The following is a 21,913-nucleotide window of genomic DNA, read 5'->3' on the forward strand; positions in this document are numbered from 1 at the left end:
CATGCAAACTCCATACAGGCCAACTAACCAAGTTCCACTTTTATACGATTTCAACTGGATGTTGTAATATTCAGTGAGATGTATTGATGATATTTTATTTGTATGTAAAAATAACGGTGGGAATGCATGCGAGCTCTATAATCAGAGCTTCGTTCCTTGCACTGACCAGGTCATCAAGATGTCTGATTGTTTTATGATTTTCTGTGCCTCTTTGTCACTGACAGCCTCACGAAAAACAATTTCACCTAGTTGTGGCCGGGGCAGGGGTATTACATGTAGTGAGTGTACTTTGGTACACTGGGCCCCAATCTCACCAGCTCACAGGGAACTGTTCAGAGCGCCAAATAGTCGAGGCCATAAGTGATCCACTGAACCATCCAGAAGTATCCAGGAACGCAACTCTCACATTTCTCGAGGGATTACTGTATTTAAATTAGTGCAGGAGAGCTTCATTTCCTATTACAGTAATTTGTTGGTTAGTTTTATATATTTTAATTTTATAAACAGCAGCAAGACAGATGCCCAGCAAGCTACACCCAGTAGGAAACCCTGGTCACAGTCGGCCGTGACGAATCCAATCCTTTTCATTATCTGAGCACATGCACAATTTTGGAATTAAAATATTGCTGCTTTCCAAACAATAAACAGCCTAGTTCTTCTTGTACCGTTGTCTCCTATCTTTGTTTTAATTTTCAATTTCCCCAGCCATAATTTACTTTTGATTATTTGACTTAATTCCTTAATTACACAATTTACTTAATGTGTAAAAAGTGGGCCATGCCCAGTATAGCTCCAAAGGTAGCCTCCTGGTGTACATCCATACCAGACAATTATGTTATTACATATACCATTAATCACTGTTACACATTAAGTACATTGTAATAATGCATAATTGCAATGTTCTTATGAGTAACTACAAATTTAGTTACCGAGTACCTACTACGTAACTACACTGTAACAAGGGAGACTTATTGTAAAGTGTTACCATTTATTCATATTCATAGTCATATTAACTGCATTGTTATAGATATTACAGAAATAGGAACACCGACTGTCCTCTGGGTCTCCTTTCTTCCACCCTTAAAAAAAAATGCTTTTTACATCAGGTGACAACAAACATGTTCTGCCCCAGTGAGAGAAACAATGTTTAATGGCAATCTAGCTACAGCTATAACAAAGAAAATCACACACAAATGATTCACAAGCCTATTTCAAAATCTAAGACACTAGACCTAGAAACACAGTGGCAGTTTTACATCCAAGTATTACAAAAAGAGACTGTGTGCTGCAGCATTTGCTTACTAGGCTAACTCCTTTTCAGCATTGAAGTTGCGTTAGAGATGGTAAATTATGCATGAACCCTGCGGGACTTTAGCAGAGTTCTACTGAAAATAAACACCATTAAAGGAGTTCAGAGATTGTTCTTTTACATACCCATTATTTTCAAAGTGATTCCTAACTTCCTAACTTCAGAGCTTATTGTAAAATGCTTTCCACCACAAAGAGGAGAAACTTTTTTTCTCTCCTTTCCCCTAGAGTTATATGCTAATCAACTCATCAGCAAATCTTTGGGTTTTAGCTCCAGCAGTCCTCCCAGTGTCAATTGAATTAGCTTCTCAGAAGCCATGACATTTTCTTCTCTCCTTTTTTAAAGTATGTATTATGCAAACTGCAAAATTATAAAATAACATATTAGCATAACCCTGCTTAATTTTATCAAGTCTTAATCACTAGCAAAGCATTTTTATTCCACTTCTAAATTGAAATACGCAGTACCTCATGCTGTAGCAGAAGGGGGAGAAGAGAAAGTGGGGAGGGGGGGCATTTGAAAACAAATTCTGCACACTTTGCAGATGCATTCATCTTCAGAGACCAAAGTCAAAGTGTTTCATTAGATAACGGAGTAAAAGACCAATACGTAAGGAACATGAAAGCATGCTAGGTAATCATGGTGGATACAGGGCTTTATTCCACTTACAAATCTAATAACTGCATTAAGCAATATAGTGCACACTCCAGCTCGACAATCCTCAGCTACTGAAATTACAATCACTGCATTTTGCATGGAGAGCACGTAAAAGACCAAAGGTATAGCACAGCTATGATGGAGGTAGACAAAATGTTAGAAGTAAAAAGAATAGGCTTCTGCTAAAGCCACTTTGTTCCAGGCAATAGCCAATCGATCTGGGTAGCCAACACTGCCCGCGTATCTCCAGTTCCAAGATTGGAGTGAATCCCAAGTCTTTTCTGCGCTGTCAGACTGTCTCCAATTGAAAAAAAAACCTCAGCTGTGTCATTGGAGTAAATACTGTAGGACACAGCAGCCCCTAAGGAATAGATCAATCCAGCTAATATAAATTGCTTTTTAAAAAGTTTTTAAAAAAAGAGAGAGGGAGACTTTTAAAGCATTTAATATGTTTATATTGTGAAATCCTAGTGATTATTTTACAGCATTGTATTATGCATCATTTTGCTTTGTTCTGCACCATCTTTCATCGTTGTAAGCATCTCTCTAAACACAGCGCTCTCAGACAATATGTTGTGCTGGATGGGACTGCACACAACTTCACGCAACAAAAGTCTGAGGGGTTGTCATGACCAGGTCAGTGTATATGAGGACATAATATGTCACCCATACTGTGGATATTTTCGAACTGTAGATTTATAACGTACTTCAAAAGGGGCATGGTTTTAAGCAGGGGTGTGAAACTCTGTTCTCTTTAATTACCGAAGTCATCAAAGTGTTTGGTTAATGGGCCATATTTCATATCTCTTTACATGTACAGATTTGCAGGCACTTAAACCATTGATCAGACATATCTACTTCAATTATAAGCTGTATAAGACTGCAATATGAAATTAAATATGAGCAACTGAGCCAATTAAATAATTATGAATGTAAGGATTGTTTAAAAATATCATGAATAATGTGTTTACATGCCAGATAAATGTAATCTCAAGGTTTACATAACAATAAAGCCTGAGAATTTGTGTGGGCTAAAGTGCTGATTGAAACCAGGTGTCAATCCCTCTTTTGGCCAACCCTGATTTTACAAGAGATGTCTAGTACTGTGAATTAGTTTTAAATTGAGTTGTCCTCTGAGATGATTGGTCAAGAATTGCGTCTTCTTTTCCACTGTAGCTACTTGTGAAATCTGTATTGGTTGCTAGTTCTGAAAATCTGTCAGCAGAGGTTGTCGGCTGTACAACTTCCAAGTGGTTCATATAATGTTCACTTCTTCCCGCCAGGCAGGGAGAAAAGCCTCAGGTGTTCATTCTGATGAAAGGAAATTTCTCCTGGTTGTGCAAAATTCCAAGCATTAAACGAGCTCCAAGTGTACAATCTGTCACTAGGAAGTGGGGGGGTGTCACAGACTCTCGAGATTGATCAATTTGGTTATTCTTTGAAAACTTTTGACAGACAGTTCAAACAAGTAGCATTGGGACTCTTACAGTTGTGTCCTCGTGAAGTTTTCTTTTGCCAGTTTTGATCATTTTGGAGTCACGTCGCTTGTGAATGTGGGTGGCACCAACCCTCAATGGCTGGTTGTTACTCTACTATGGCCTATAGCCATACGACAGACTTCTCTTCAGTAAGATCCTACACACAGATTGAGGAAGACGTATTGTTCTAAAAACCACTATCTGCTGATAACACCTGATAAATAAGAATAGTCCGACACTCAGTTTCCCAAGTTCCTTAACAATATTCATTCTTTAACAAGTATTGCAATATGTTCAAAGGAAGAAATACACTTTTCATGTATTATTCACAGTGCCCAGGATGATGTTTAATTTGAGCAAATGCATTTTTTTTCCAAATAGAGAAGCCAGGGATTTTGTGTGTGTGTGTGTGTGTCTTTCAAAGAAAATGCTCATTTCTGACTAGGTATCAATGTTACAGGACAACATTCCTCAATCCTTATTTTAATCTACAGTACAATGGTCTTAGCAGTGTGCAGAATTGATTAACAATTACCAGTTCCACTTTGGGAAGGCATAAGGAGACAAATCGGTAATGATGGATTCCAAATAAAAGAGCAAAACATTTAAAACTCATGGCAGCTTGAAATGAAGTGTATTTGTTTAATAGAATAAGCATTTGAAAAGCCTGTCTTAACATATTCTCCTAGCAGTTCTTCAGCTGAAAATAGGAGAGTTGATGATGGTGTGGCATCTGATACCCTAATTCGCAACAGAGACAACTAATTTACTTATTCAAATAAGTAAAACAGTTTTTCAGTGTGAAAACATACAGGATGAGGCCATTTGATCTGAAAACTAGCATCTGTTTAGGCAGAACTTTCATTTTTATTTTTGTATGCGCAATGCAACACCACTACAGACGCATGCTTCATTCATTTACTTAATGCCAATAGGGTTGCATATTGGCATAACCAGACATAGCCACACAATGCTGACAACATTTTAAATTGATTTTAGAGACAGTATTTGTCTTTGGAGCTGATGGGGGGGGGAGGTTGGCAGACCTCTTCCACAATCAAAGACAGACATCCTCATAATGAATCTGCTTAGAATCAGGCACACAATATTGAAAACTGTCTCTGGGGATATTTAAGAAAACATTTTAGACTTCATAAAGAACCAATCATTACCAGAACGTTTTATTCTTCCTTAATGCAGTTAGGCCTATAAGTCAAAATGCAACTGATGTGGACCACTGGAATAAAAACCTTGTTTTTAACTGATTAATTGTTAAAATGCTACAGAGTCCGCTGCATGCTTTATAAACTCACAAGCATTAAAGCTCTGTGTCTTCTAGTGATTTAATAGCAAACCTCCAAGAGATTATTGTCTTATATATTATAAATAGTGTTGTTTTTTAAATAAAATATTAAGAAAGTTTAGCAAATACAGTATAAATAAGGACAATACAGGAATTGGTAAATAACTCTAACTCTTTCTCATTGATGTCCTAGGACAATAATGTAGAATAAACTGGGGTACTAATATGGTATATTAAATCATGTCTACACAATAATTTTTGCTTTAACTGACCCGAAGAGAAACCAGTACAGAGTGATTAATTTCTTAATAAACCACTCATACTTTATCAGTCTTTAATTGCAACCAGTTGCACATTTGTGTGTTATACATATCCAATAACTTATTATTTAAATGTTATCCTTCCAATTAAGTATACACTATATCCAACAGATTGAAAACATAGATTCCTAACAGAAAGAAGAAAAAAAAAGAATGAAAGAAGGGAGGGGAATTCCTTCTTTGTTTCAGACATATATTTTCAGACTTTTGAATGGCTGGCAGTTCTTTTATTTCCACATCTGCGAAGTACACACAGCTATTTTCTAATCTACTCCCGAGACGTGTTTAAAGTCTATAGATTACAAAAAAGTGCTGCTGCTGTTATTTGGAAATTGAATGGGTTTTACAACACTATTCTATTTATGAATTATAATAGTTTTGCTTCTTTGTGTATCAGCAGAGAAGCATACAGACTTGGAGCAAAGCAACTAAAAGCTGCCTGAGTGTGGCTACATGGTATTCCAAACACAGTGGGATGAAGGCTAATATAAATTACACATAATACACAAAATTACAAAAAGGTAATTGCATATTAAAAGGTAAGAGCTCAAAGGAGTGTGGCTTTATCACACTGAGGGCAAGGCTGCTTCTGCATGTAGAATTGACTGGATGCAGAAATCTGTCCAATACATGATACATATTTCATAAAGTATCACGAAGTATCAATGTTAACAAAAGATCAATCGGAACACTTCACAATCCATTGATGTGAGATTTAGGAACTTTCAAGAGAAAGGTCCCGCACAACTACAGGAGCCTGGTATTCATTCCAGCCAAGCTCTCGATGACATAACAGAAATATGTCTCAACACATCAAGATGATTGACGTTCATCTGATTGAAGAAACCTATAAAATCTGATGGATAGGATCTCAAGGTTGGTCAGCCCTGTTCCATGAGAGAACCAGTCCAGCAGATTTTACAGGCAATCCGTACATAATCACTGTTGTACTTCAGGACGTAAATTTGGTCCATGATGGAATTAATGTAGCATCCATCCATCCATGCATTTTCAATAATCGCTTCATGCAGTACAGGGTCAAGGTGAGCTGGATCCTATCCCAGCAGCCACGGGGGGCGAGGCAGGGTACACCCTGAACGCGACGACAATCCATCAAGGGCAGCACTAACTCACTCACTGGCAAACCACACTCGCAAGACTGCTTGATTGTGGCTAGAGTTGACCAATATTTTAATAAAAATAATAATAGTGTGAATAGGCAAAGTTTACATTGTAACTAGCTAGAGTTTAAACTGCTATGTTAGGTATTTGTATCTACAGTAGCGGTACGGATATTACTTATTTTAGGTGGTCATGGTTGAAAGACGTTTTGGTTTACATCTGGAATTAAAATTTGCAAAGCCGTATTGGTTTTAGGAGATAAGAACATAAGAAAGTTTACAAATGAGAGGACGCCAATCGAACCATCATGCTCGTTTGTTGTCCATTAATAACTAAGTGATCCAAGGATCCTATCCAGTCTATTTTTAAATGTTCCCACATTTTCAGCTTCTACCACATCACTGGGGAGTTTGTTCCAGATTGTGACGCCTCTCTGTGTGAAGAAGTGTCTCCTGTTTTCCATCTTGAATGTCCTGAAGCCCAATTTTCATTTGTGTTCCCGGGTCAGTGTGTCCCTGCTGATCTGGAAAAGCTGGATGCCTTTCATGATTTTGAATCAAGTCCCCACGTAGTCTCCTCTGTTCCAGGGTGAAAAGGTTCAGTTCCCTCAGTCTCTCAGTAGGACATTCCCTTCAGACCTGGAATAAGTCTGGTTGCTCTCCTCTGAACTGCCTCTAGAGCAGCGATATCTTTCTTGAAGTGTGGAGCCCAGAACTGCCCACAGTATCCAGATGAGCTCTAACTAGTGCATTGTACAGTCTGAACATTACTGCCCTTGTTCTCAATTCTACACTTTTGACAGTACTCACTTAAACACTCTGGAATTGTAATCCACCCATACCACTTTAATGAAGTCATGATAGGACCTCAATTGTCATGGCTTTTTACCAGCATAGAAACACAGTCATAGAAGGGACAACCAAGACCAGCTATATAATCCCAAAATTGAGTCATATTCATATTATCATTCAATGTCTTTAAACATTTCTATGTAATTCCATCAAATTAACCTATTGCAGAGTTCGGTCCGTAAACAGGGGGCAGGCTTCCCTGTGAGCGAGTTGGGAAGCTTGCTGGAGATTGGGGAATGAATTATATACAAGAGGCAGGTTTTATTTTAACCTCATTGGCATGGGCTTGGCCGAGAGATTCCTTAGGCTGTTTTTCGATCAGCAAATAAACTTGTTGCCTGTTGCACCATAAAAATCCTCCCACTGCTTTTATTACTTTGCTGCAGCCCACTACATCTACCCCAGCACTGCCAATGCTACAATATATTCAATAGATATACTAGGTATATATCAGTGATTATATGTAGTCTACAAATTGTAAAACAAAATTGATGCATTAAAAACAAAAGTGCGAATCCAAGAATAATTCAGAAAAATGTTACATCTGTTCCTTCTGATTCTGGACCGCTTTGGAGATGTATTTCATATTTAATAACGTATGCTTAGGTGTCATTCAACATGACTACATATTCACTAGCATTCACAGCTACAGTGTTCAAAAGACACCTGTAACTGCTTCAGTCTAAAACAGACATGCAGCAGTGCTAGTGAATAATGAACAATGAATATGCATGAGAGCAGTTGACATGACACTTCCAGCCTCCCAGAGGACACTGTCAGGAGCAGCTCTTACAGCCACTGTCATACTCACACTGTTCGTTATACTTTACAACATATTAGGGAAACAGACGAACTCAGAGAAACAAATCAATCACACTCTGCAAATGGGAAATAAATCCAAGCATAACCACGACATTAACAGAGTAGTTTAGCTTCAATATTGCCTATTTTGTTATATTTTTTTCTGAAATATTGAGGTTTTATTTCTGATGCCCAGTGTTTCACAACATCTCTTAAGGTGTGGACGGGTGGAGAATCAAAATGTTACCATGCACCAATTTCTTGATCGCATGGTTTATGTATATTACACCCCAGTGACCCATTTGTTAAAAAAAAGTAAATAAACACTTCATTTAGAGCTAACTTTCTCAATAAATTAATAGACATTTCTCCTATGGGTCAATGCAAATGTTTGCTGACATCAGCATTTTAAAGCTGTAATATTCAGATGTTAAGGCTAAAATACTTTGTTTTGGTCTGTTTATTATTGTTCCTGTTGGATTTAAGGAAAAACAATGCATCCTTATTATTATAATTAAGCAACCATTAAAGTGTATTCAGCTGTTGAGTGCATTTTATAACTTGTATGAAACCAATACCAGCAGTAGTGAGTGACTGGAACATTGCAAGCGTTGCTGCTTGTTGGACACGGGATACAGTGGATTAATCTGGTTTTACAACTTGTTTTCAGTATACCATTTATCTCCGAACACTGCTGCAATCCCAAATAATTCATCTGGGGCCCAGATCTGCTATGAGTCACGTGGAAGATGAGCCCATTCATCCAGCATAACTTACTGGTCCTTCATCAGATTTTGAAGCCCAGTAGTCTATTTTGTAGCTTAGCTCGCTGAAAAATGCTGTTAAAGTTTTATTCGGAGGTGAGAATACAGTAGGGATTGAGTTGATAAATGGAAGAAGCTGAAAGAGAAATAAGGCCAGGCTTTTTCACAAGAAAAAAGAGAAAGAAAAGAAAATGTGGGCTGAACGCACTTCCCCCACCCTCTTGTAAGTGTACCATGGGACATCTGCTCTGGCTGTATGAAACATCAGTTATGACCAATAACAGATTCAGCACAACATTCGCTTCCATTGAAAAAGCAGAAAGTAAATGAAGTCTACAGTCACATTAGGAGAACAGCTTAGGTGAGGGCAACCTTTAATCAGAGCAATTCCTTTTATATAGCGTCTTTTCCAAAAGCACCCTCCCAGAGAGCTTTTACAGACATTATAGCAGTCGATAAAAATAATGCAGTTGAGCATCTCACCCCATAAAGCCTGCCTCAGTGATTAACGAGCCCACAAGGGCATCTCGCTGCTCCTTTCCAGAAGAGAATGAAACCGGCAGAAAATTGAACATAAATAACACTGAGCATAATTAAAGCGAAATTATAACAAGAGAAACGTGCGGTGGTAGTTGCACACACTACAGATCATTCTTGTGTTTCTCGTGAGTCAAATGCAAAGCTCCAGTTATGAAAAGAAAAAGGTTTAAAACTCAGACGACTGGACTGGATAGGTTTCTATTTGCTCAGTCAAATTCTGTGCTAGATGAAGCCATTGTAAGTGTCTGTTGCACAAGAAGGAACATTTATACAGATCTGAGGAAGAAAGTGAAAAAGGAAAAGCTCTTTCCAAAGCAATTCGGCAAAGCTATGATGTGTTCTGTAAGCCCCGAAAACAATTTCACAGTGAAGTCACACTTCTGTTCTTTCATACAATCTCCTCTCAAACAACTCATTTTAGCTGTTTTCCAGACATATACATATGTGTGTGTATATATATATATATATATATATATATATGTGTGTGTGTGTGTGTGTGTATGTATATATTATATATATATATATATATATATATATATATATACACTCACCTAAAGGATTATTAGGAACACCATACTAATACTGTGTTTGACCCCCTTTCGCCTTCAGAACTGCCTTAATTCTATGTGGCATTGATTCAACAAGGTGCTGAAAGCATTCTTTAGAAATGTTGGCCCATATTGATAGGATAGCATCTTGCAGTTGATGGAGATTTGTGGGATGCACATCCAGGGCATGAAGCTCCCGTTCCACCACATCCCAAAGATGCTCTATTGGGTTGAGATCTGGTGACTGTGGGGGCCAGTTTAGTACAGTGAACTCATTGTCATGTTCAAGAAACCAATTTGAAATGATTCGACCTTTGTGACATGGTGCATTATCCTGCTGGAAGTAGCCATCAGAGGATGGGTACATGGTGGTCATAAAGGGATGGACATGGTCAGAAACAATGCTCAGGTAGGCCGTGGCATTTAAACGATGCCCAATTGGCACTAAGGGGTCTAAAGTGTGCCAAGAAAACATCCCCCACACCATTACACCACCACCACCAGCCTGCACAGTGGTAACAAGGCATGATGGATCCATGTTCTCATTCTGTTTACGCCAAATTCTGACTCTACCATCTGAATGTCTCAACAGAAATCGAGACTCATCAGACCAGGCAACATTTTTCCAGTCTTCAACTGTCCAATTTTGGTGAGCTTGTGCAAATTGTAGCCTCTTTTTCCTATTTGTAGTGGAGATGAGTGTTACCCGGTGGGGTCTTCTGCTGTTGTAGCCCATCCGCCTCAAGGTTGTACGTGTTGTGGCTTCACAAATGCTTTGCTGCATACCTCGGTTGTAACGAGTGGTTATTTCAGTCAAAGTTGCTCTTCTATCAGCTTGAATCAGTCGGCCCATTCTCCTCTGACCTCTAGCATCAACAAGGCATTTTCGCCCACAGGACTGCCGCATACTGGATGTTTATCCCTTTTCACACCATTCTATGTAAACCCTAGAAATGGTTGTGCGTGAAAATCCCAGTAACTGAGCAGATTGTGAAATACTCAGACCGGCCCGCCTGGCACCAACAACCATGCCACGCTCAAAATTGCTTAAATCACCTTTCTTTCCCATTCAGACATTCAGTTTGGAGTTCAGGAGATTGTCTTGACCAGGACCACACCCCTAAATGCATTGAAGCAACTGCCGTGTGATTGGTTGGTTAGATAATTGCATTAATGAGAAATTGAACAGGTGTTCCTAATAATCCTTTAGGTGAGTGTATAGTACATGGTACCATACAGTAGATATTATGTAGAGCATTTGTCTTTATTTTGTCATTTGGATATTTTGGTTTTGCCTAGGATTTAATAACACTAAGCATGAAATGGACATGTATATTCAAACATAATGGTAATGAAAAGCACTTTTATTTCAAAAAAAGCAAACCTTTAAGATGCATCCCACATGCCAGGCAGAGGTTTTTACACAATGCACCACTCAGAGGCCTGACAGCATTTTACAGTCACCTAGAAATCACAATATTATAGGTTATTATTTACATATCACTCTCCCCTTGTATTTCCATATCTTTGTGACATTTATAAAATATCAGATTGTAGAGCTCGAATTGAAAACATCTTGCAGGCTACATGCCAATGTTGCATTGTGGGACTGATCTACTGCCATCACGGACCTTAACAAGCATGAGATATTATGGAAAGTGAACCCCTTTTCTTCAATAATAATGATAATAATAACAACAATACATAATAATAACAGTGGAATATAAATGTTTTGTGTACTTTTCCTACCACTTGTTCAGCACTAAAAAGAAGTGTGTTTAGTATGCTGCAACATCACTGGTCGGTTGTTTAAGTTATCAAGAACGTATATTTTGCCTGCAGCATTTTGTATCAGACATATGAATTGCTTGCAAGTCAGTGGTGGAGATCAAAGGCCAGGATGTTAGCCTATAAGCACTAAAATGCAAGTCTATAGTAGTAGCTGACAGAGATGCATGTGCATATTTATAAAGGTTTTTAAATAGTTCAGAATGTCTGAAAGTCAGAATGTCTATTATGTGAAGTGATAATATATTTTAATAGTGAACTTCATGCAGGAGTTTTACTTTATACAATTTGGCATTCAAATGACTACGAGCCAATGAGGTAAGAAACATTCTGAATCAGTACACTATTTGAGTCACTTCTCTGAGTGATAGAAAAAAGCACTGCCAACTGAACTGCAGATAACGTAACTGCTTTCAAGTGGGGCAATTAATTATCATTTTAGTTGTCTGTATTATTTTCATAATTAGTGCTTTGCTGTTCATTCAAGTACCATTCCGTTGTGGTGCAATTAAATGTTGATGATTGTCCGTCAGATGTTAATAATACATTAGTGACCATGATATACATTGAATGCAAATAATTTATGTTGAGCTTTTGCAAGCATGGGGGGGGGCAGAGAGACAGAGACTGACATTATTGACAGCACCAGCAAGCAAATTTACTCATTTATCTTGTCTGAAAATACTGAGTGCAGTTTATCTGATCTGGGTAATGCATTCCATCTGCAGAAACAGACATTTGGAAGCACCACACTTCAAAAGGAGAACTATAAATTGGGTAATAACTGCAGTTGTATACAAATGTTAAAGCAGTGCCTGAAATAGCCTGACCAGTTACATTATGCTCCATTCCCAATGAATTACAGGGTTTAGATCTGCTTATCAGAGAGGTGAAAGCCCCCATTACAGTAAGTACATGCTTAGTGTTGATTCAGTCTGCAATACAGCCTGCTTTCCTGCAATATTCACTTTCATTGTGGGGGACAAATACTCCTGAATATTATATACACATACACAAACGCACATACACACACTCTATATATATACAGTCAATGTGTAAATTGACTTTGAGGGTAAATGTTATCATGCTGTAAAGCAGGGTAATATTAACGATGCAGTCAGCTTGAAGATACCTTTTAGAATAAAATGGCATTTTACAATGGCCAGTAAATACCTGTTGATTACCAGTGCATTAACTGCACACAGACTGTACCGTACATCATATGCATTCTACTTTTTATTGTGGTACCACTTTGTCCAAAGTCACCTGCATTATTTATGTCCTTCTAGATCCAACAGCAACTATGAATCAGCAATACTAATGCACACAGAGAATACCAGCACTGCTAAAAATAATTATAATCAAGTCAAGTGAAAGGGCAATAGACTGACAACTTGTCCTTTTAGACTGTCTAATGTGGATGTGATTTCTGTTAAAATAATAAGCACCGCATAACGGCACAAAAGCTGAAACCAGCTCCATTTTCCAAGAGGATTTACAGCTTTCTGTTCCATGTTTGGTGTGGGAGTCTGCCAAAACTGTCTGAAATTCTATCTTTGGACTGTTCCCTTAACTAAGCCTGAGATCAATATCTGCACAGAATGTTGCACTTAGCTACAGCAAATTTACAACAAATTGAATACACTGGAGCAGGCACTGGTTTATTACCAGGGAAAAGAACGAATGAATGAAAAAGAAAAACAAAAGAAAAACAAAGAAATCACATTTCAATGTATTCCCTGGGGAAAGTAAATGAGGTAAAAAAAAAAAAAACACTTGACTGACTGTATCATTGAGGAGCAAGAAATACAAATTATTTCAGTTTCTGGTTTAAGGTACTGGACAGACAGCACCCATGGAAAGTCAAGAGGGGGGAGAAAAGGGGTTAATACCCCAAACTTTCCATTCAGCGAGATGTAAGTAAACACTTTTAATTACACCTTGGTATGATTCTTTCACTTCAAAGCCTTGAAATATTATTTTATCTCAATAATACCTATATATTGGACAGCGTGAAACAGGCAATGCATCCCTCTGTTTCTGTGTGGATGGATTAAGTAACTCAACCTGTAAAGTGTTTCATCCTGACAGCTAGATTTTGCCAAAAAAAAAAAACATGATATTGCCAGTTGATTTATGTATTAACTTGTATGCTTATCCCTGAAGGAGCATAGGTTGAGTATTGCTTGTCCTAACTAAAAATTAGGTTTTGTTAAATCATTCTTTCTTTGAATCTTTAAATTAAGACATGTATAGGTTGAGGCTATTTAATTTGTTTAAGAAAGCTGGCAAAGTTACATCAGCAAATAAATACACCAAAGGGAACATCATTTACACAACATAGACATGAATGGTTTAAAAAAAATACAAAAATCGAAATCACATAATACAAAATATCAAGTCCGATGTATAACTGTCAAGTGTACATGCACATGTTAAAGGAGACTAAATATATTAGGAAGATTCTAAGACATTGAAGGATAAGCACAAAGACAAATGTGGCACAATTAACTTTATCTAGTTTAAAATAGAGATGGAAGAAAACTTACCTGGAGTGGTTTTTTCATTAAAAAGAGCAGGTTCCCTTTCAGTCGACACCATCGCTCTATAATATCTGTAAATATTCAAAAAGAAGAAGGAAAAAAAATGAAGACATGGCTTACAAAACCCTCTAAAAACAAACAACTGAAAAACAAAACTATACAGATCTATATCGATATCTGTCTATATTTGTAGATCGTAAAAGATTCATAGAAGTGCTCTTGCCTGGTCTCACTTGATGATGTTAAGAGAAAACGCATTAGTATTAAAAGGTCAGAAGAAAAAAATCATTAAAGATTTCTGCTCTGGCCGGCAGCTGCATGCGTCTGACAGGCAGCTAAATGCCAGATAACTTCCCAGAAGGTTCCTGTTTCCCTGCAGCTTAGAGATTTGGTGACTGCAGCACAAAACTCAACTTTATTTTCATTGGTCCTCGCTTCTTTGCTGAGGAGGGATAGACTGGCACTTGAGCAAACGAAGAGAAAAAAAAATGAAATAAAAAAGGGCATTAGTGGCAACCATTGAAGAAAAGAAAAAAATCAAACTGCCATCATATTCCTCTGAGAGAGTGCATTTGCACAGAATATGTCATGAGGGACAGCCCTGTATCTGGCGATTAAAGGAAATCATAGACACAAAAGATCAGTCGTGCTGTGTGCGTAAGCCCCCTTTATCTCTTCCACTATGAAATCAGCAAGAAAATGATACGAGTACAAGTATGCTGGCTGAATCTACACTGTCTCACAATGATATTTCATTAAAGATGAATTTTCAACAGGGAGACTCCTATGAAGAACCAAAGAGGTCAAATACTGTATATTGTACAGTGTGCACAGTAGCTGATTGAGACTGGGTAAACCCCGTACTGACCTTTTATGGCTTACCTCACTTGGGAAAAAAAAAAAAACTGTGGTCACCACTCTGTGCAATCACAATTCAAAACCACAGCGCATTTTCATATCTGAAGGATACTTTTTTTGGGTTCTCCTTTTTGTCTGGCACGAGTTATTTTATTCTATGACAATTAATTGCTCCTGTAGTTCTGCTTTTCAGATTTCTGTATCTGCATCCCCTAACAGCAAACCTATTTCATTCACCACAGAACTGCCCCAGGTAAGCATTTCAAGATGTTTTAAATGCCTTAGCATGTCAGTCCAGAGTTAAAAGTGACGGCATTCAGGAATCAGAATTATATAAATTACCAGCCCAACTTCAACTGTCTACTGTAGTGTAGCTCATAGTCATTTCAAAAAAGGCAGTTTTGTGCAGAGTTCTTTTTTCTTTAGAAAGAGGAAGAAATCAAGTTTCTTCCAATTGTTCCAGCAGTGGTCTAGATATATTTGAAAATAATAAGACACTTATGAGAGTTGCTTAAGTATAACATATGAGAAAATGGTTCCCCACAGAAGGTGAAGTAGGCCTTTTGCGGAATGCTAGCAGAGTATTGCCTAAGCCCGGAAATATTTAAGGTGGACCGGTTAAACAGCTGTAGTGCACACAAGTCTATTAAATAGCCTAACATTTTCCATATGGATTTTAGGTTTCCATTCTGGTAACACCATAACAATGCTGAAATAATAACCTTAATAATAAATCAACATATGTACTCTTATCCATTTCTGTTGTTATCAATGCTAAATGTTTAAACAGCTTTTTCCTCACATTATTTAAGAAAACTACATATCAATGCAGCTCTTTTGAGAAAAGAGATTGCTCAATTGTTATCACTCATGTTGTTTTAGACATCTTTTTTCCATTTTATCTTTACTGCCTGTTTTGTGAACTGAACCACAGGTCGGGGTTGCCAAAGATAACACACACATATTACAAGTGCTGTCCAAATGTGAGCTGGCCACCAACAACTATGTAAAATAACCATTACATTTGCATATGTTTTGCCACACTCCCCCATTTGATGTAGAAATGTACTATACTATAGTTCATACTATAACCAGGTAAAGCAATACTTATGATCGGTAGTGATTTCTCAGCTTTTATACTAGAGGATAGCTGGATCATTGAGATGTTGGTTAAAGTTGTGTCCTGGATTTGGATGTGAATCTATTTATTTATCTAGAACACGCTGGTGGCATGTTTATTTCAAACCTTGCATCTGTCACTTGCACAAATATGATCTTACATTTGAAAAAAACAAACGAATCCCTTGTTAATTAAAGTCAGCATTTTTTACCTGCATTTTCACAAAGCACTCTTTTTGAATGCAAAGCGAGTTCATATTTTGTGATTTGTATATATATCCATTTGACATGTTTTGATACAAAATTAAAGCATGAGATCGACAGATTTGTTCCAAGGTCACAGTAAGGTAAAGCATTTCATAAAAATAAAAAATATTAAAAACCTAAAATCAGACCTTAAGTGCCCCCTGAAACACAATGAAGTAGATGACCTCTGCAGGCCATAAACATGGAGTCTTGATTGGGATATTAAAGAGTCAATTTAAAAGCTCTATATAGGATTTTATCTTAAACCCAAGTATGACATTAAAGTAGTTAATCTAACTTGTAATGTCTTTCTCAATTTTTTAAAAGAGATGGAAGACCTCATATTTGAAGATAATCTATATTTAGTCAACACATGTCTAGACAGAGAATACATCTAAAGTGCTTCATGGTCAGATTTAGATACCATCTCCCTTTTAAACTAATAGAACATGATGTGTAACAGATAGATGAAAAGACAAGTCACCCTTCTGATTCCACTACTAAAATGCTGCTCGAACCTGGGAGTTTCAGGATTGACTGCATTTAATTTACAGGAACACACACATAGCTAATTAACTGAAAGTTATCATGTTTAACTGATAAGCTTGAGGGTCAGGGCCAGATCAATAACACAATTAACAGGTGTCGGAGTTGGCTTCAGGAACACACTAAACTTGTAATGATTTGTTTTGTACAGGTCATTTCTGCCCTTCTAAACAATACACTGAAAAGTAGTCTAACCATGACTTCTCAAAAGCCTCAAAGCTGTACTGCTTCACAATACACATCATTTGCTCCACAGCATTTTTCAATGTCTCCTCCACTTCTGTGACTTAAGGCTACCAAATTTGCAGCCTGTTCCAATTGCTTACTGTAAACCTCAGCTTCCAATTGGTGTAGCACGGTATCAATGAAACCACAAAGTTGCCTCACAGTTTCACGATGACCCAGCTCCAACACATCAGATTCATGGGAAAGTTTCTACCATACAGATGTTTAAAATGCAACTTCACAACCTAACATTGTCTTAACCTTAGCCCCTTCTACACAATTACTGTTGAAGCATTGTGCAACAGGACTAGAAAATCATACAAATGTATTCTTTTCTAGATGTCAGCCTGCCCTCCAATCAAATATATTGCCAATTGTGAATTAAAAGTCTAACACTTAATGGTAGCTTCTTCATCTGGTGCCCACAAAAAGCCACAGGCAAACAGAGAGGCATGTAAAAGGCATTTGGTCCAAGTTCATATTACTTCAGTTACTAAACCCCATCTTTATGACTGTGTTAAGATGGAATTCCATGGCCTAATGTGCTTTCAACTTTCTTGATAGAAATAAAACTCTACTATGCACAACTTGATTTCTCTCTTATTTAATTTTATTTTTAATAGACAATTTAAAAAAACTGGTTCCCTTTCAAATCGAAAGACATCCATTACCTCATGGGGGAAAGCATTCTGACCTGCCAATCACTAAAAGCATGTACCAAAGCTGCCCAATAGGGGCCCTGCTGGCAGGAAGAAGACCCGCCCCCGGCATCCGTGAAAAGTCTCCTCCTGACAGCAGCTCCCTGGCATTTCTCCTTTCACCTGCTTGTGATTGTGCTTTATTGCATTTCGCTTGCGATTGTCTTCGAAATTCGGTTCTAATTCAGAGTATTATCTAATTTTTGCCTCTTCGGAGCTCAGACTACAGTCTTTTTATTATTATTATTGCTTCTGTTCAGAGGTAAGTGTGCGGTGGGAGTCTCGATCGGAGCCGGCCTCGTTCCCTCCACTGACATCTGCTGCACGATTTTACCTCCTGTACCATTTATTCTTCTTTTACAGATTCAAGTGGCGTAAGGAGAGGAAAGAGGAAGGAGACTACTCCACTGGAGCAGCTTCCCCGCGGCAGGTCGGCTGACCGACCCGCTCTATTCTTCCGGATTCGACCACTGTCGGCGGACTTTAAACCGCACAACACATTGAAAATGGCACTCGAAAAAGCAATTCTGTCAACCTCGACCATCAACATCAACCAACCCTAGCTGTCCCTTGACCTTTCTGTCAACGTCGATCGTGGAATTCCACTCCTTGTCCATCCCTTGTCGACCTCGACCGACACGGTGCTCATCTTCCTCTCGAGCTTCACCAGCGAGGGTGCAGTCTATCTCCCCCTCTCCGCCTCCTCGCAGGTGCTCTCCCGCAGGTGTTCTCCCCCCAGACGAAGGTCCCCGAGAGCAAGACGCTCCCTCTCCAGATCATCTAGACGCTCAGCTCCACGGACTCCTCCACACCGCAGGAGACAGGCAGCGGAAGGGATTGCCACACTGCTTAAGCGGTTTGGGAAGATAACCCATAGATAAGACTCCCAGCAGCAGATGCTAATCTCCGTGGTGGCGCGACTTCCGCCGGAAGAGGAAGCCCACCACCACTACCAGAAGAAGCGCTGTCCCATGTGGGGTCGCGCTCGGACATATCAGACCCTCCATCTTTCACAGAGGAGACTGAGGCGGCGAGTTCGGTGTCAGAGCACTTTCAAGGGCTGAGCATGGAGTTTAAGACCCTGATGAGATGTGCGGCTATGGCAGTGGACATTCTCTGGTACCCCCAGGTAGAGGCACGGAACAATTGGCTTGTAAGGGAAAAGACTGCTAAACCTGCGGAGACCCTTCCCCTCCTTGATGATTATGTGGACATTGTGCAATCCACATGCAACCAGTCGGCATCTTCTCCTGCAACTTCTAGGCAGGCGGATGCCATGTACGCAATGGCAGGGGCGAAAAAGAAGGGACTGGGATCTTTCCCCAGTCTGTCCAGCCGGGCAACTGGTTCACATCAACAGACCTCAGGGACGCTTACTTCCACAACCCCATCCTCCCGGCGCACAGGAAATACCTGAGAAAAGCTCCCTCGAACCCGCACAGATGGTGGGTTTCTTGGGAATTAAGCTGGACTCTCAAAAAATGCTTGCCTACCTGTCCAGAGACAGAATCGAGTCGTTGGAGAAATGCCTGGCGTCATTGAGAAGGGCATCGACTCTCCAGCTGGTCAAATTCCAAAAACTGTTGGGGGCTGATTGCGGCCACCTCGAATATTCTCCCCCTGTGCCTGCTGCACATGCGCCCATTGCAAACACCACACACTGACAGTGACCTCAACATGCTGGCAATCACTGTCCTGGTGGAGAAATCGGAACAATCTGCAACTCGGCTCCCCCCTCGGAAGCCCGCACAGACGGGAAGTCATCACCACAGACGCCTCCGGAAGAGGCTGGGGCGCTGTCTGGAATGGGATGGGAGTCAAAGGAGTGTGGAACGGCCTCTGGTCAGCCACACACATCAACAAACAGGAGCTGCAAGCTTCTGCACTGCTTTCACCATGGTCTGGGAGGAAGACACGTTCTGGTTCGGGCAGACAAACACAGCAGTGGTGGCCTACATCAACCACCATGGAGGCCTACACTCCCCCAGACTACACTTTGTGGTATGCAGATTTTTCCTGTGGGCGCAAGACAATCTCCACTCCATACGGGCAATACACCTGCCGGGCGTATCTAATACAGCAGAGGACATTCTCTCCAGGGGAGGTCTGGACAGCTCAGAGTGGAGACTCAAGTGGTGGAGCAGATCTGGAAGAGGCTGGGACTAGCTCGTGTCAACCTCTTCGCTACACAGGTGACGACCCACTGTCCTCTGTGGTTCTCCCTGGAGACAGGAGGCGGCTCCCTGGGTGTGGACGCCTTTGCTCACCCATGGCCGCAGGAACTGCTGTATGCCTTCCCCCACTGCCACTTCTTCCACTGACACTGGAGAGGATTCGCCAGGAAGGAGCTCAAGTTCTCCTGATCGTCCCCCAGTGGCCAAGACAATTATGGTTTGCGATGCTGGCACAGATGATCAGCGTGGATCCATGGCAGCTTCCGCTTTTTCAGGTGATCCAGTTTCTGAAGGGTGCGAGATGCTTGAGACCACCGATAAGGGACAAAATTCCAGCCTGGGACTTGGAATTAGTGCTGAAAGGACTGAGCGGTGCTTCCTTTGAGCCCATCTCCACAACAGAGCTACGCTTCCTCTCACTCAAGGTAGCTTTTCTTGTAGTGATAACATCGGCAAGGAGAATTAGTGAAATTCACGCATTGTCTGTGGATAAAGCCTGTCTGATCTTCTTGGGAAGCAACGACAGAGTCACTCTCAGGACGAACCCAGCCTTCCTGCCCAAGGTCTTGTCGGCATTCCATATAAACCAACCTATTGTCCTGTAGTCTTTCCATCCCCCTCCACATACATCGGATGAGGACCGCAGACTACACACACTCTGCCCTATCCGGGCTTTTAGGTGCTATATGCGGAGGACTGCGCAGAGCCGCAAATCAGACCAGCTGTTTGTCTGCTATGGTTCCACCACCAGAAGGAGGGCGGTTTCAAAACAGCGACTGGCGCACTGGGTGGCGGACGTGATCCGGCTCACCTATGAGACTGCTAATGTTCCCATGCCTGAACACATCTCAGCGCACTCAACGAGGGGACAAGCCACGTCATGGGCTTTCTTTCACGGTGTCACACTTGAAGAGCTGTGCAATGCTGCAACCTGGTCCGGTCAACAGACCTTCACAAGGTTCTACCGCCTCAACGTGGCGGACCGGTTGCACCCAAGCTTGGGCTCCCAGGTACTTCAAACTGCTAGCCCTTAGGTGCCGTGAGGATCTGCTATCCTTGTCATTGTGGGTTTAGGCTTAGTCAGGTGTCAGGACTCGTGACAGCTCTGGTATAGTCTTCCCATTCGGTTATGGCTGTCTTTCGATTTGAAAGGGAACGATAGGTTATTATCATAACCCAGGTTAAAAAAAAAGCCATTACTCTTCAGGGGTCGCTTGACCAGACGACCTTCCTGATGAAGAAATGGCAGGGAGCTGCAGTCAGGAGGAGACTTTTCACAGACGCCGGGGGCGGGTTTTCTTCCTGACAGTAGGGCCCCTATTGGGCAGCTTTGGTACATGCTTTCAATGATTGGCAGGTCAGAATGCTCTTCCCATTAGGTAATGGCTGTCTTTCTTTTTCAAGGAACCAGGGTTATGATAATAACCTATCGTTACCTCTTCACTCTGGGAACAACCAGCAGGCACCACATAATAAGTATATAGCCTACATCAGGCACTTAACTACATCTCTCTTGTAGTGTGATGCACCTATTCAGTCTTATCAGTTGTAAACAAGCAACTCTCCACAATCCCAATTTCTCAAGGTCTCTGAATTTGTATTCTGTGGCACAGGGTGACCTTTCTCTAGGATCTACAAAACAACACAAACAAAGTTTAAACCTGGGCCTGGAGAACATAGTTGAATCTGTTCAAGTTGTTTTATTGGGGAGGGTTTAGGTTCATAACCGCATCAAAAAATATAGCACTGTGCATGGCAGGTTTTAGAAATATCAAAATCTTGGCTGATGAGAAATCTTCAGTTTCCTCATAATCAGAAATAAACCGAAACCCTACTAAATTATATCAGTAATTTAAACTGATAGGAGCCTTAAATAGACAACCAATCATATCAACTCCAAACAAAATAAAGATGCATTATGCAAACACATTGTTCTTCAGGATGGCATTGTTTAATTCAGTGAGATATAGGCATGGTTTGGTGTGCTTTGCAAATGAAGGTTAATTTGTTAAAACACTTCACA

The 21,913-nt window shown here is 40.1% G+C and overlaps 1 protein-coding gene across 4 annotated transcripts in view; it reads right to left on the reverse strand.

Annotated features, from left to right (window-relative positions):
* The window catches only part of inpp4b (inositol polyphosphate-4-phosphatase type II B), a 451,889-nt gene that overhangs the window by 397,208 nt on the left and 32,768 nt on the right, over positions 1-21,913 (reverse strand). For all 4 annotated transcript variants that reach the window (XM_066718396.1, XM_066718397.1, XM_066718401.1 and 1 more), the window contains exon 3: positions 14,031-14,095. In XM_066718396.1, the coding sequence (XP_066574493.1) occupies positions 14,031-14,095 (65 nt within the window). The remainder of the gene's footprint in view (positions 1-14,030; positions 14,096-21,913) is intronic.

Source organism: Amia ocellicauda, chromosome 12 (genome assembly GCF_036373705.1).
Source record: "Amia ocellicauda isolate fAmiCal2 chromosome 12, fAmiCal2.hap1, whole genome shotgun sequence".
Taxonomy (NCBI): domain Eukaryota; kingdom Metazoa; phylum Chordata; class Actinopteri; order Amiiformes; family Amiidae; genus Amia; species Amia ocellicauda.